We start from the raw sequence: 17,144 nt of genomic DNA, 5'->3' as shown, positions 1-17,144 counted from the left end.
TGAAGTTAGAAAATAATGGCAGACATTTGAGTTTCAGATTTCATAGCCTTCAAAAATTCATACTAATGCAAGACCTACTACTATTCTATTATTTTTGTAAGTTTATAAGAGCAATATTTAAAAATTGTCTTTATTTTTGGGCCTGTGTCCCACTTCTATGCATGGCTTTGTCCAGATTTCTTGCACTGAGGTTGAGAGGTATGAGTGTCAAAGCCATCATCGTCAGCCAGAGACATTTCAAACTGTGACCTACTTGTTGCACTCCACTCCCAATTGCAGTGGCTCTGGATGTGTCCAAGCAAGGCAAGGAGCTGTTATGCAGTGTAAGTGTGCGGAGTATTCCCCCATCTAAGGTAGACCACAAGTATGACCATGGCATTTCATCTGTCCTTGATTTTGCAGAATGTTCTGGTTTTCTGTCATATTTTTATACCATTGATTTATGCTTCTTATTATTCAGAAAATGCATGCTGTTGCAGTGCCCTGTTGCTCTGTATTAAAGTAGCAATGCTTTAATGACCATCAGGTAAGCTTGTCGGAGATTGTAAGATGCAAGTAAGCTTTAATAAGCATACTGTTAAAGATTTTACAATCTTAAACAATGAGTGTGCGATAACTGTATAAGGAAGGGCGACATATAGCTGGTCCTAAGGGAACACAACATATAGCTAACTGGTTCTCGCTGAGAGTGCTAGGCACACAATAACCGAAAACGCCTACCTCTGTATGCGTTTGTGCTGGCATTTCCTGATCGTACCCGGCTCTAAATGTTACTTCATTGCTGTTTATAGGTACAGTTTACTGAAATTACACCTAGCCCATGTCGTACTGCCCTTTAGAGGACGTAGATTGTTTGTTTTCACTTGATTGCTTTACTGAATCATACCTTGCTCGAAAGCATTTGTGGACCTAGTTCTTTGAGATATTGTGGAATTTACTACAGTGTGCCAAGGATTATCTGAACAGCTTACTAAGGTGCATTTAATTAGTATGGTTGTTTGAAAGTATGATGAAAACACTAATGAATACCTGTGGTTAACTGTTCTAAAACAATGTTTGCTTGAAAATATGTTGAACATGCTATTCTGAATACTTGTGTTAAACTGTTCTATTGCAGAGTATATGCGATTATGTGCCAATGTGTTTCTGTTACTGTTTAACTAAGTGCATTTTCTCTTTCTGTATTCTCCCCTCTTCTCCAGCTTTCTAACCTTGACCTTCTCTCTGACTACACCTGACTCGGAGGCCTACACCTAACCTTTCAACAGAACAAGCCATACTTCTCTCACCCCCTTATGGGAAAAGGACTAAGCTCTTCATAGAAGAACTTATGAAAGTATGTATAATTGCTGCTAAACCTTGTACCATTAAAGTTGTATTATTCCTGCTAAGTGTTTGGTACGCTCCCTTGCTAGGAAACCCAGCAGCTAAACACTAATTTCACCCTGTATTCTCCAATATCAGCCCTCCTCTAGGCCACCTTTCATCACTCTCCCCCTTAACTTAATCTAGCCTAGGGATCTACCCTGGTGAATTTTCAGGTGCACTTCACCTTTAGTCCACTAGGAGGCATCCTCACCATACTCTTCCCAAGTTTCTATATCTTGTAATTTACTCCCTAGTATTCTACACAGGTTTTAACTTCCCCTTTTCCTTTCTCCCTCTACCTTCTGTAAACACAGCTGGTAACAAATCCCCTGACCCTTGCACTTACCTTCTCCACTCCATATTTCACTGATAGGTTCTCACTCTCTTTCTGCCTTCCTTGGCTCTGACATGGACTTGGCTACTCAATTCAACTCTTTTTTCATTGACTCTATTTCTAAACTAACCTCCTCTTTCTCCAACACCGCCACATCCTCAACTTCTCCCCCATCCTCCTCTACTAACACTTTTCCCCCCACTCCCAATACCACCCCCATTTCCTCTACTATTCCACCACCCTCTAACTCCCCACCTTTCTCACTAAAACCTATCCCCACATCAACCATCAAAAAACTTCTCCAGAAACTAAAGCCATGCTCCAATGCCCCAGACAACATTCCTTCATACTTTCTTAGCATAGCTGCAGAAGCCATTGCCTACCCTATCAGTATTCTAATTAACCGCTCTATCCAAGAAAGCATAGTACCACAAATTTGGAAAAAAGCCTTCATCATACCTTTGCATAAAGGTGGCAATAATAACAGTACTACAAACTTCCGTCCCATAGCTATCCTGTCCCCCATCTCTAAACTCCTAGAAAAGTGTATCCATATACAGCTCCTACCTTACCTCTTAGACAATCACCTGATGACTCCAACCCAACATGGTTTTAGACCCGGCCATAGCACCATGACAGCCCTCCTTTCCTTCTCAGAAACCATTAATAAAGCACGGGACTCTGGCAACATTGTTTCTACCCTGCTACTGGATCTCTCAAAGGCCTTTGACACTATTTCTCACAAACTACTTTTAACTAAACTCTCCCAACTTAACTTATCACCTTCCTCACTGAATTGGTTCTCTAGTTACTTATCTAATAGATTTCAAGCAGTCAAATGGAAAAGATCCACCTCCTCATTCCTTAATACCCCTACAGGAGTCCCCCAAGGTTCCATATTAGGTCCTCTTCTGTTTAATATATTCATAAATGACTTCCACAATTCTATCCCATTTTCCAATATCATTAAATATGCAGATGATTCAACAATTATCTGCTCAGCCACAACCCTCCCAGTACTCCAAAAACGTACACAAGACGCATTCTCAATCACTGAACAATGGATGAAAGCAAACCACCTCGCTCTCAATGCCTCTAAAACCAAATTAATGATATTTACCCCTTCTAAACACAACTCTTTCAACACAAACTCCTTTTCTATCACCAGCAACAACAACATATCCTTGGAACTGGTGCCAGAGACCAAGTTACTTGGGGTACAAATTGACAGTCAACTCAAATTCAACTCCCACATACAACTTAATATAAAAAAAACTCATCAAAAACTAGGCATGCTCTACCAACAAAATCGATACCTTACACCCTCAACTAAAATCACACTCTGTTCTACATTCCTTATCCCCTCTCTTTTATATGGAGCCCCAGTCCTAACTAGCCTTCAATCTTCCCTCAAAACACAACTTTCCTCATGCTACAACAAAATAGACAAATTCGCAAACAGTCACAAAGCATCTACCCACCACTGCTCTTCTCTCCACAAACTAAACTGGCTTGAACTAACCAATCAACTCATCTATACTCAACTTTCTCTAGCTCATAAGCTCATTCTCAAACCCTCCCTTTGTCCATCCCTTTCCTCTGCCTTTAAAATGCATCTTCCCAACAGAGCTCTCAGAACTAATAACCAAAACCTAATTGAGTTATACAAACCTACTCGTCCCCCAGGTAAAAACCTCCTATCCTATGGTCTAGCACGTCTCTGGAACTCTCTACCTCCAGCCATTCATACCACTTCCAACCACTATTCATTCAAAAACTCTCTTCACTCTTATCTACTAACCCAATGGGAATGCTCTTGCTCCCATCCATCATATCTACTAACCCAATGGGAATGCTCCTGCTCCCATCATATCTACAACCCAATGGAATGCTCTGCACCCATCCATCATACCTACTACTCCAATGGGAATGCTCCTGCTCCATCTTATCTACTGACCCAAATGGAATGCCATCATCCATCATATATCTATGATATCTACAAAAATCCTTGCTCCCATCCCCATTTAATACCACACTGCCTTACCTCCTCTCCCTCTTTTCCAACAACATGCTTGCTTCTGCCTCACAAGTAAGGACTTCTCAGTATTTTTTCAGAAAGGTTTTCCAGTTTCTAGTCTATACCATCTGTAACTGTCTGTAACTGTCTTCTGAATGGTATTCTCTAAGTGCATAATCTTGTAAATAATGCAATGTATACTTTTGTATTTTCTGTATTGTTTCACCACCAGTTTGATGCCCAAACTGCATAACTTGTAAATATTGTCTCATGCTCACACTGCATAATTTGTTAATATTGTTTGATGCTCAAACTGCATAATTTTGTAAACATCGTAACACATATTGTAACCCTTCTTTCTGGAGCTTTTTTCCCCAGGACTCCATTGAAAACGGGTTCATATTGGCCCAGTGGACTATCCTGGTAAACCAACTACAAATAAATAAATAAATAAATAAAAAATAAATAAATTTACCAACATTGAAAGCCTTTTCATTGTTGCCATGCAAAGAATATTTACATAACTAGATAACATATAAGCCTTAGGTATTGAAATGTATATGACAGTATTTGTAATAAAGGACAGGATTACAGTATTTTCAGAAGCTCATTACATTTGTTGGAGACTTGAAGTCATCTTTGCAGGCTTTACCCGTAAACTAAACAGAATGCTAATCTATCATGTGTGGTCCATAACCTGTGCAGTAATCCTTTAAGCAATTTATCTTGAGCTTGTTTCTTGTTCGCTGTTCATTTTTTACTTTGATCATGTGTTCTCCATGAAAGAAGTAGATAGCTGTTGTCAGGCAACAGGTCTTTTTTGGATAAGAAAATTTTTTACAAGTGGGCGTATCACAGAGATTGCTGCTTTCAGCATGTTACTTGGTAATTTTATAAAGCTGAATATAAATTATAATTAGAACTGCAGTGCAAGGAGAAGTGGTTTGAACTGAGTGCTGCTTGTTTTTTTTTTTTTATACTTTATTTTGACTGGCACTCCAGTAATGTATTTAAAAAGCAATTTATTTTTTCATGCCTCACAACCTTTGTGTTTCCATCTAGATATTAAGTAAGTTGTCATACAGCCACTGCATTGAAATATATTTTTCTTCTACACTTCATTTGCCTTGATTGGACTCTTGTAATGACAGTTTGGCACCCAGGGCAGCGTATTTAATTAAAGTTCTAGTTGTTGTGGTTTTGAGCATAGTTCCACCCCTTTCTAGTTGGTCACACCCCTTCCCATTGGCTCCACCCATTCCGCTGTCTCCTGCAGCCCCCCTTTAATTTGAAGTCACCAGCCGCCACTGCAGAGAAAGTGAGGAGAGGTAGAGGCAAATCAGGAGGAGTGAGAGCATGAACATTCCCAATGACATAAGAGGTGGGAATGGAGTAGGGTCTTAAGGAAGAGTGGTTACTGGTGGTACGAATTTGTGGTGGAAGGGAATTTGCCTGGGGTGCATATAAGTTTGTATAGTTCAAGCAGGTTCTGATTGTGGGACCTCTGTAATCTGTCTGGTTGGTGCATTTTGAGAGTGGAGGCGAGGGAGGGGCAGGGAAAGGGTTTAAAGATGAGTTTATGTGCATAAGTAAGTTGGATATAGGAGAGTTAATTGGGCAATTCAAGCCAATTTAATATGTGGAGGGCATTACAGTGGTGAGTGGAGGGCATTACAGTGGTGAGTGGAGGATCTGATTCCATAGAAAAACTTTGCAATTTTGTTATAGCAGGAAGCTAGTTTTGCCTTTAGACTGGAAGGCACTATTACTGGCCAGCTGTTGCAACAACCTCAAGGTAGTGAATTTATTTATTTCTATTTGTTTACTGTGGTAGTGCACTGATCTTATTTGCAGGCATAGCACAGATGAAAAGGATCAGATACGAAACAAACAAATTATATTTACAGATACAAGGATATAATATAAACCTACCTATCTACAGATGCAAGAATATGCTACAACATTTAGTTCAAGGAACAGTTTACAGTATCAAACTATGGACGGAAAAACAGAATTATGATTCTGAATTCTTCCTCCAGCTTATAATGCTGGAATACTGTCAATGAAAACAATCTCACTGGCTAGAGATAAATGCACTGATCGCAAAGTCCTATCACTAAACCTGTGGTTAATACTCAGAACAGTACTAGTAGAACAAGTGGGAAGCTAACCTTATGCAACATACATTACATTCTAGAAAAATATAATAAACTTGGTCTGTAGCAAATGAAGCTCTGCAATAATCCTCTGAAGAGGTATGTTGTATCTTCGTTCTTTCATCTGTACACAAATAGACATCTGAACATTTGTTGTATTCACCTGGTAAGACGTGCTGATGGCCTTCATTGGTTAAAGTCCACTGAAAATGCTAATCATAGCTCCACAAAGAGATTAGTACCCAATTATGAGCTAGTCATTTCAAAAACATGCAGACATCTGTTGCTGCTGAAAGTTTGTGGGATTCATGTAAGATTTTCTAGCAATGTCTCTTAGTAACATAGTCACCTGGTCCATTTCAGGATGCATTTGTTTGCTCATGTTTTTAAACTGAAGAAATTACAAGCTACACTAACTGTGAAAGAGTTCAGTAATTTCCTTATTCTCTTTTTCTTAAGCCTAAGGGGGGGGAACCCAAATAATATACATAGTGACCGCATGACTCCTAAATTATCATGGAAATGCTCCTCCCACTAGGTGGTTCTCCAGCATTTCTCATCCTGGCTCAGGTACATTCATGTGGATTCTGCTCTGTCTCCCTGGTTCAGGTACCTTTGTGTGAAGTCTTCTCAGTCTCCCTGGTTTGGTTACCCTTGTCTGGAGTCTGCTCTGTGCCACTGGTTCAGGTACCTTCGTGTGGAGTCTGCTCTGTCTCCCTGGTTCAGGTTACCTTTGTGTGGACACTGCTCTGTCCCACTAGACCAGGTACCTTCTTGTGGAGTCTGCTGTGTCTCCCTGGTTCAGGTACCTTTGTGCGGAGTCTGCTCTATCTCCCTGGTTCATGAACCTTCATGTGGAGTCTGCTTAATCTCCCTTTTTGTGGAATCTGTTCAGTCTCACTGGATGGAGCACCTTCGTGTGGAATCAGCTCTGTCTCACTGGTTTGGGTACCTTCATGTGGGTTCTGCTGTCTCCCAGGTTCAGATGCCTTCCTATGGAGTCTGCTCAGTCTCCCTGGTTTGGTTATTTTTTGTGGAATCTGCTCAGCCTCCCTGGTTAGGGTACCTTTGTGTGGACTTTGCTCATTCTCCCTGGTATGGGTACCTTCATGTAGAGTCTACTCAGTCTCCCTGGTTTAGGTTACCTTTGTGTGTAGTCTGTTCACTTTTCCTGGTTTGGTTATCTTTGTGTGAAATATGCTCGGTCTCGCTGGTTGGGGTACCTTTGTGTGGAATCTGCTCAGTCTAACTGGTTGGGTGCCTTCATGTGGGGTGTGTTTGGTCTCCCTTATTTAGGTACCTTTGTGAGGACTGTGCTAGGTCTCCCTGGTTTTGGAATATTCATGTGGAGTGTGCTCAGTCTCCCTGTGTCTGTGTGGGGTTTTGTTGGAGGATCTAGTTTTCTCCATAACCTAAAGACATGCAGTTAGGTAAACTGCAATATTCAAACTGCCCCATATGTGTCTGCATAGAATAAGTGAGTGTGCATGATTTCTGTGATGGACTGTCATCCCATCAGGGATTGGTTCTTGCTTATTACATGTTGGTACAGGCTCTGGCTCCCTGCAACCCTGACTAGGATAAAGCAGATACTGAAAATGAATGAAAGACAGAAACAAAATATGAAGAGAAATGGCTGAACTGAAAATGACTAAACAGAAATGGTAAAGTCAATTGGGCACCAGCAATTTTTTAAATAGCCATAGTATGGCTTAGCAATTCCCTTATTTAATTTCTTCCTGCTCTCATATACCATTGTCTGCAACCAATACAAGTCCTGCACACAGCAATGTGATGAAATCACTCTTAGCTCCACTAGTTCCTTGGGGCAGTGGTCAGTTCTGGAAGCATCATACAGCAGTATGTGTCAGTTTCTGTAGAGCTGCAAGACAAAATGCACTAGGTGGCAAAGCTATTTTAACAAAACTGGTCAGTGTCATGAGAGTGCAGTGTACAGAAACACTTACGGCCAGATTGTATGTTGCCTAAAGGTCTCTTCCTGCCTACTTTTGAATAAACAACAGGTTTCTGCTGTACACTTCCTGAAAACATCTGTGGGTTTTACTTGTGCATCATCAAAATGCAGATAGCAGGCTGGATGTGCGACACAGAGGGATGAAGCCCTGACTGTGATGCAGGTGACCAGGATTCTATTAGCAGTCTGTGAATGGAGGAGCCAGACAATGTGGGAAAACAATAACTGTCCATGGCTCACTTGTTTCTCTCAGGGGGTGGGGGGGAGGGTTGTACATGCAAAGGAAGCACACGGTGATGGTACAAGTTTTTCCACTGAAGACCAGTGAAACCAGCTCCAGTACTTCAAGGTTGGTAGGCAAAGTTGCTTGCTGGTGATGTCCCTTATAGAAGTGAGGGAATGTCCTACAGTCATTCCAAATCCTAGCTTCATTTGCAGAACAAAGTATGCACAGGACGCAGGGCCAAAAAAAGGAAAACATTACAACACCCCTAATAGCTGCCTAAATGATGTCTCGACCCGACTGACTCTCACCCTTGTTGATGAATGAACACAATGTTGGTATATTTAAGAAGATGGGGAAAGTGCAGAGAGGTTTGCCCCTAAAAAAAAAAAAAAACGTTTTCAAGCTGAATATGCAACCTTTTTTATCTGTTTGAACCTTAATTTAACAGAAACTCAGGAAAACTGAGATGGCACATCAGACTGCAAATTGTACTACCTGGAATTCAGAACCCCAAGTACTAGAAATAGCCTCAGATACTAGTCTTTTAAATCTATATCTACCAAGCAATTATATGAGTCCTGTAAAAAGAATGAAAATATTTAATACTACATTCCTTCAAAGTGAACGCCCACTAATCTGTCTAACAACATACTAGTTAAAATGCCTGAGGATTACATTTCCAAAATACATTTTAGTACACATCTGCACCACATTTTTTTGACAGTTTGGTACAGTCAGTAACAGAAAATACTCATCCTGTAAGGTAACTGGACCCTTAGATAATTATTCAGCCCTGACGGACTTGGAACCTTACCTATCTCATCCAACATCTGTTTCCATGTTGCAGCTTCGGGGGAGTCAGGATTCCTTTCCAGCAATTCCATTAGATTCTCTCTTAGCTGCTGCAGCTTGCTGGCATTCTTCATCAGCTCAGCTTCAAAGACCTGCAGACATGTGAAAGAGTGAATCATCAAGGTCTTGGCTGGTATATACCACTTTAGAGCTTTCATAAAATATATATAAATCCATCCATCCACAACCCTTTTATAAATAAGCATACACATGGGTCTACTTTTCTTTATCAAAATTACATAATCTCAAAAAAGAAAAGTAGAACCCCACTTCAATGAACGTGCACTTCAACGAAAGTGCACTTTCTCGAAAGCCGATTCATCAAATCTGTAAAATAAAAAAAAATAAACAAGTAAAACACAGTTTTACTGCACCCCCCCCATAACCCCGCTAGTTAGATATACTAACTCCAAGATCGCACTACAGTGGGGAAAAGGATATATTTCCTTCTCCCTACTGTACCGTGCTTCGATGAATTGGCTTTCACAAAAGTGCACTTTCAATGTAGTGCACTTTCGCTTAAGTGGGCTCGACCTTCTGTTTGTCGATAAACTGTGTTTTCGACAAACAGAAGTAGACCCATACACATATACATATGTATATGTTGGTGCCTGTGCCATCCATAATCTTGCACTTTGAGACTGTAGTAATCCTACTAGATTCAAACACAATAACTATGTAATGCAAAACAGCAAAGAAAAAATCTTTTGAATTGAGATTTTAGATCTTAGATGTAAATCTGTCCAACCTACTACTTGTAACATAGATTTTAATCTTTAGACAGATACTATAGTCTGTGACAAGAATGTTGTTTATTGAAAACCAGAAATGATGGCTATATATCTTGATTTATATACTGTTGTAACTGGTTAACAGCAAAATGTAAATTTTACTTAAGAAAAATAATGTATATCAAATATGAAATACAACGTGTCAAACAGTAATGCATGGGGGAAGAGATCAAAGTATTGGTACCTCAAAACCATTTATAGATCTGTCTAAATATTCAAATTCATGTTACAAGCTGTAAATAAAGCATACTTTTCATTTTTACTAATTCTGTAATTTTTAGAAGTGAACAGTAGCATGAGAACAAAAACTGGAAGATAAAACAATTTTTGTGTTGCAGAAAAAATGCACCAATTTCCAGATCTGCATACGATCCTAATGAGTGGCAGAAAAATATGAAATTGCAGCTTGAAAACCAAACCAGGATGCAGTGCATATTTACATGTTTATGTCTCCCAAAAAAAAACAAAAAAATTAGTCGAATTAATTCTGTGCAGCAAACAGTACTAATCCAACATTAGTTCAACATGCACATTTCCACAGGCTGCAAGTTGTTGTGTCTTTTGGCTTTTCCCGGTTAGGGGTCGCCACAGCGGAACTCCAGTCCGCTAATGATTGACAGTAGATTTGTACATGCCGAGTTGCCAGCTCTGACGCACAACCTTCAATGAAGGTACGCCCATTCACGCATGTCTTCACACAGAAGACACTTTAGCTGAGAAATGAACAGGACAACGTCTTACTGTGAGGTGACAACACTACCGCAGCACCACCACCGTAGTCCATGTTAATTACTTAACATTCAGCAGCACTTATATGACAGTGATAACTAAGAAACACATGCAGGCCTGTATGATGTATTCAATGCATTCTCAGTTTGATTTCTCTGGGCTGATTTCCTGCTCTATGGCTACAACATTAACTACTATTGAGTCTGGAATAGAGTTCCATGTAGATAAATACTAATGTGCGATAATTATTAAGCACTTAATGCAACATGTTATCTATTGTCAAGTCTACTGTAACTATACCATTACTATTATACTAGTTAACTAGTCCTGCAGTTGGTACATAGGATTAATTGTTTGAGCTGGTAGTTAACTACTTCCCCCTAGTACAGGGTTTGATTCCCTCAGCCTTTATTTACTTTTTATTTGCATGTTGTATGGTCTTGAGCAAGTTACTTAACCAGACAGTGCTTTCAGGCAATGGGGAGTTTGGGCTAGGCTCATTAATGGTCTGATGGCCTATATGACAACTATCTATGAACCTATGAACTGCAAACTTCAGGAAAAGTTTAATTGGTATGCCTTACAAAAGTCTGATGAGGAAATAAAATCTTACTTGTATGAATCCTGAAACAAGATGATGAAAAGCTGATGGGAATGAGAAGGTAGCTATTCAGGAGAGACAAAGGGCAGACCAGAAAGAAGACACAAGGTTTACATACACCTCTTTCAATAACAGGCGCACTGCAGTATGAAGGTCAAGGTGGTAGCGAAGACTAACATGATGCTGCTATATGTAACTAGGGGAGTAGCGGTGAAAGAAGGCTCATTCATCTGCCCACTGTGCAAAGTAATAGCAAGGCCTCATCTGGGGTACCTCTAACATGATGCTGGTATATGTAACTAGGGGAGTAGCGGTGAAAGAAGGCTCGTTCATCTGCCCACTGTGCAAAGTAATAGTAAGGCCTCATCTGGGATAACTCTAACATGATGCTGGTATGCGTAACTAGGGGAGTAGCTGTGAAAGAAGGCTTGTTCATCTGCCCACTGTGCAAAGTAATAGTAAGGCCCCATCTGGGGGACCTCTAACATGATGCTGGTATATGTAACTAGGGGAGTAGCGGTGAAAGAAGGCTCGTTCATCTGCCCACTGTGCAAAGTAATACTAAGATCTCATCTGGGGTACCTCTAACATGATGCTGGTATATGCAACTAGGGGAGTAGCTGTGAAAGAAGGCTCGTTCATCTGCCCACTGTGCAAAGTAATACTAAGATCTCATCTGGGGTACCTCTAACATGATGCTGGTATATGTAACTAGGGGAGTAGCTGTGAAAGAAGTCCCGTTCATCTGCCCAACTGTGCAAAGTAATAGTAAGGCCTCATCTGGGGTACCTCTAACATGATGCTGGTATATGTAACTAGGGGAGTAGCGGTGAAAGAAGGCTCGTTCATCTGCCCACTGTGCAAAGTAATACTAAGATCTCATCTGGGGTACCTCTAACATGATGCTGGTATATGCAACTAGGGGAGTAGCTGTGAAAGAAGGCTCGTTCATCTGCCCACTGTGCAAAGTAATAGTAAGGCCTCATCTGGGGTACCTCTAACATGATGCTGGTATATATAACTAGGGGAGTAGCTGTGAAAGAAGGCTCGTTCATCTGCTCACTGTGCAAAGTAACAGTAAGGCCTCATCTGGGGTAACATGTTCAGTTCAGGTAAGCATAAACCGATAGTAAGATAAGTCTAGTAAGGATAGTGTGATGCAGTTAAGTTAGCCAAAATCTTTTTTAAACTTTATCCAAATGTTAAGAGGGGAGAGTGTCAGTATCAGGGAGTGGAGTGCGTGGGATATACAAACAAAATGAAGTACGGTAGCTGTGTAACACATTAGCAGAGAGGAAGGACGAAGAGTGATGAGGACGAGGAAGGGTGGAGTAACAATAGAATTACTAAAGGGTAAAAATGGATTAGAAGAGGATGATTAAAGAGTGACTTAAGAAAATACATTCTCACTAGCACAGGGGAGCTCTTGAAAATATTGTTAGGAGAGCCTGAAGGGTCTCTAATATGAAATGAAAAAGGGAGGGATATGACAAAGAGCAGAGGGGAGACGCAGATTGACCACGATTACATGCAACACTGAGGTAGACGATGTAAAGAGCAGGCACCCTTCATAGGTCAATATCCACATCACGAGACGTGCATTGGAAAGCCTCACATTTCATCAGTAGTAACTTTCAATTGCTTACATTTAAAAAAGGCTGCCTTCATAAAAGGACGTCAAGGTCTCCATGTCAGTAAGTTATATCACAGGTTCTCAGCTCTTTCATAATGAGTTATGGAACCACAGATCTCTCCTTCAGCTTTCTTTAAATATCAAAACGTATTTTGGGCCTCTGCAAGTAAAAGAACAGCATACACTATACAGAATGAGTCTAACAACATGCACATACCCCCCATATACATGCAGACAGACAGACACATACACATGTGTGCGCGCCCGTGCACACACATATACAGACACATACACACAATTGAAATAACCACGACTTTGATTAGGATATTATTCGTTTTCTACTGGCTTGCAATCTAATACACGTATTCATGGGCTGTCACCCTTCTACTTTTAGCCTGATCTTACCTGCATAAAGAAATTACTGAATAGTTATGGCCTTTCATACTTGCTTGGGCCTTCCCTGAACCAAGTCATCACATAGGCAGGCTAGTGAGTTTTAGATGTAAACAAGTTAACCTGTATGGGGGAGGGTGATACATATCTAAAATGTTTCTTTTACAGTAGCTCTTCATGCCAGACTGTGAGCAGAGACAGAAACCTGGGGTTTCTTATGACAGCTGTGATTCTAAACTGAAGCTTTATGCCTTTTCACTGATCTGGGTAGGATAGCTACAGGTGTATTAAACGTTAAACGTTAATGTATTATTATTAATATTCAGAAAACAAACTTGCAATTTCTTTGTCAATAGCAGATTGTAATTTACTTAACAAATTGTGAACCAACCCATAATTTAACCACAAAAAGTAAGCCTTTGTTCTTCATGTCAGTTTACATTAGATCAACATAACAAGCTATTAAACAGACATCTGGTTGCCAGAGGTGTATGACTGGCTCTTCACCCTTCCAAATATCTGTCTGTACCACCAACAGTTACAACCAACAAGGGGTACCATGTAGAATGCTCTTTACTCTGAACATATGTGGTTATATTGTACCTTGGAAAACCTAAACTATTTAAAATCAGGAAAAACAAACCCAACTAAAGAATATATGCTACATTACCACTCAAAAACAGCTATAATCACAACTCTGTAATTCGGTAATTCATTGATTTATAGATCAGGCAGAAATTACTGTCAAAAGGGTTCTCCTATAAATACTACAAATGACCGGAAGGAAAGTTTAAGACAGATAACATATCTGACATCATGGGAGGGTCGTTTTTCAGTTTTACAGCGTTGTCCCATGAGGGGTTTTGGATTTTGATTTCCTAGTTATTTACTGTTACCTTTTTAGAACTGCTAATACAGTTTGGTTAGTGGTTTGTTATAGTGAACTGTTATAGATGCTGTGTGGGTACAGAATTTGTCTGGTCCAGGTATAACATTTGCCATTTCCCTGTGGCTGTGTGACTATGTTCTATTTTTAAGTAAGGGGAGTGTGGGATGGTGAGTGTGTGAGTGTGTGGAGCTGTAAGCCCCTGCTAAAATACTTTATGTTTTTGACTTGCTATTTGGGGAGATAGTGTTTTCACTTCCAGAGCATTCTATTTCCCATCAAGAATCTCAAGAGCTGAGGTGCATTAAAATGTAGCTTTTAAAACTAGAGTTCATTTACAGTAATGTGTATCCTGGGTTAGGGGAATGCATCTTTAGTCTCACAGCACAAGCATACCTCTCAACTTCTTATAACAAGGAATCTAGACAAAGGCTAAAATAATGGGGGAACAACAGCCCAAAAATAGGGACAGATTTTCATTACTACTCTTAGTAAACTTAGAAAGTTGCTAGAATAACACAATTTGTGTTACCATGCATTTTCTGAAGGAAATGAAATCTAAAACTCAAATGTATGTCATTCTTTAGTGACTTCTGTCCTCACTGATTTGCCAGAAAACGACAAATTGTATGAGGAACAGATCAAAAATATCAGGCAAAAATCTGGACATTCTGTGAAAATCTAGACAGTTGAGAGGTATACAATAGCTGGTTGCTATCTTACAGCTTGAAAATGGATTGCCTGCACAGAGAAGTATGAAGCAAAATTTCATCCATCCCCCTCAAAAACAAAAATAAACTAATTAAAAAATACAGGCATTTTTGCAATGATAGTGAAAAAATAATTCAGGGGATGTGATACAGCTGTTCATATTGTCATTACACGGACTAAAAAGCTATAAAGCAGCATTGCAAACTAGTATAAAGGCACACACTTCCAAGTATGTTCATCTAGTGCTTTTTAGTAATCAACAAATAAACATACTGAAATGTAAATTGCATTTTTTGTGCAGGAGCCAAATGATGCAATACCAATTAAAATATTAGTTTAAAAACAAAATTTTAAATACTAATGCTTAATATATATATATATATATATATATATATATATATGTGTGTGTGTGTGTGTGTGTGTGTGTGTGTGTGTGTGTGTGTAGGTATAAAGAAAGAAAGAAAGAGAGACAGATGTGTGTTTGTGTCTGTATGTTTGAAAACTTAGATCTGCAAAGTGTTTTAAATTTTATAATAATTTATGAAACCAAAAACAAAAAAAATAATCTTGGCTAAGGTTAGAGAATGAATGGCAAAAGAGGAACCTTTATCAGAAAAGCTCAGTTAAGTTTCATGCCAGAAATCATAAAAATCCACCTTTTTGCCAGATGTTAGAAAAACTCCTCAAAGCATCATTAAGTGGATTTATGACCAGTAACTCTGAGTTCTTCCCAAAGGTAATATTAACCAAATTTGTGAAAGCTTCAAATTAAAACGATATAAGTTACCTTTTAAAGAATAACTCAGTATTATAAGTACTTTAACTTACCAAATTTCCCTTCAATGAAAACAACATTATCGTAGCTACATGTATGTTATGTTCCCTTTTTCTCACTATAAAGTACTTGGCTTTTTTTTCTTACTGACATAACTACAGACAGAAGTCACACATACAAGTACATAAAAAGAAATGGTAAAAGTATGACTTTGCAAGTCCCTTATCACTGATAAACTGGCTCTTCAAAAATAGACTATAAATAAACGTAGATTACCAGCCCTGAGTGAGGTAGGGGTGCAAGTCCCCAATATCCTTGCCTCTGCATTGTCTTAATTAATATAACATTTTCAACAGTCCTATAACCTCAGAGAACATCTGTGTGCTTCAAAGAAATGGTCATGCAACTAGCAGACAGTAAAACACAAAATTACAGTGTTATAAGAATATACAGTGTACATTAATACTGAATGTAGAACACTTACACTTCTGGTTTCTTATAAAGGTAATTTATTTACTGTTTTTTTATCAGATATGGATGGTGCACTACTAGGGGTAAATGATGTTCTGTTAAATGAAGTTACATCTCTAAAGCCTGGACTTGGAAAAATAAACAGAAAATAGAGGGCAGTGCACAGATGAGAAAGGCAGCAAACTTTGCAGCCTGTACTCATCAGTCCAGAAAACAGAAAGGGGGATGTGAGGCTTCTAATGTGACGAAAACACATGATGGAATGTTTATTATCTGGTAAGGACCATTTGGCCCACCCAGTCTATTTTTCACCCTGCCTTTCAATCAAATCTTAAATCATTTACAGTGAATTTATTCCTACCATGTGCATTAACCTAGCTGTGGTTGTGCCACACAGTTTTAAATCTCCTCAGCGTTTTGGTACAAACTACCCTATCAGCTCAGTTTAGAAGTGGCAAGATAAAACAGGAAAACTTTGAAACATCTGTATTTATTTAGCATTTTTTTTTTGTACCTTAATGTAAACATGATGGCAGTGTGCTGTTGGAAACCTAAATAGGATGGCAGTGCTGCTGGAAAACTAAACAGGGTGACAGGACTGCTGGAAACTTAAAAAAGGGCCATATCTGGAGTACCTAATAAAGAGCAACTGGTGTGTCTAGGAGGCATATATGTGGGGAAGCTTGGGGAATAGCCTGAGGCTGTATGGGGGGGGGCGCTGGGGTGAATATAATAAAAATAAACTGAAAAGGATAAGATGGTAGAGGTTAGTTATGTGATGAGAGCTACCGCAACATTATATTGTCAAGGGCATTTTAATTAACACATACAGCAATACGTTGGCTCTGTTGGCAGAAGGATGCAGCCCTGACTACAGCCCTATCTAAAAGGGTTTAACAAGCAATCCCAAGTGCCAGGGGAGCTGACTATTGGAATAGGACTGAGTGCCAAGGTCATGGTTTCCATGCAGGGATGAGGAAGGCAGTTCAGCTTGCTGTGTAACTTCGTCTTCTTTCGGCTGCTCCCGTTTGGGGTCGCCACAGCAGATCAACTGTTTCCATTTCTTCCTGTCCTCTGCATTTTGCTCTGTCACACCAACTACCTGCATGTCCTCTCTCACCACATCCATAAACCTTATCTTAGGCCTTCCTCTTTTCCTGTTACCTGGCAGCTTTAGCCTTAGCATCTTTTTCCCCAATATACTCTGCATCCCTCCTCAGCACATG

At 39.6% G+C, this 17,144-nt stretch overlaps 1 protein-coding gene across 3 annotated transcripts in view; it reads right to left on the bottom strand.

Annotated features, from left to right (window-relative positions):
- DST (dystonin) overlaps window positions 1-17,144 on the bottom strand; it is a 4,096,730-nt gene that overhangs the window by 1,189,998 nt on the left and 2,889,588 nt on the right. For all 3 annotated transcript variants that reach the window (XM_044063350.1, XM_044063347.1, XM_044063348.1), the window contains one exon: window positions 8,891-9,020. In XM_044063350.1, coding sequence (XP_043919285.1) covers window positions 8,891-9,020 — 130 coding nt within the window. The remainder of the gene's footprint in view (window positions 1-8,890; window positions 9,021-17,144) is intronic.

The sequence above is a fragment of the Protopterus annectens genome, chromosome 2.part1, assembly GCF_019279795.1.
Source record: "Protopterus annectens isolate FY-2018-M chromosome 2.part1, PAN1.0, whole genome shotgun sequence".
Lineage (NCBI taxonomy): Eukaryota > Metazoa > Chordata > Ceratodontiformes > Protopteridae > Protopterus > Protopterus annectens.
Note: the sequence above shows the minus strand (reverse complement) of the source record. Positions and strands in the feature narration are given on the sequence as shown.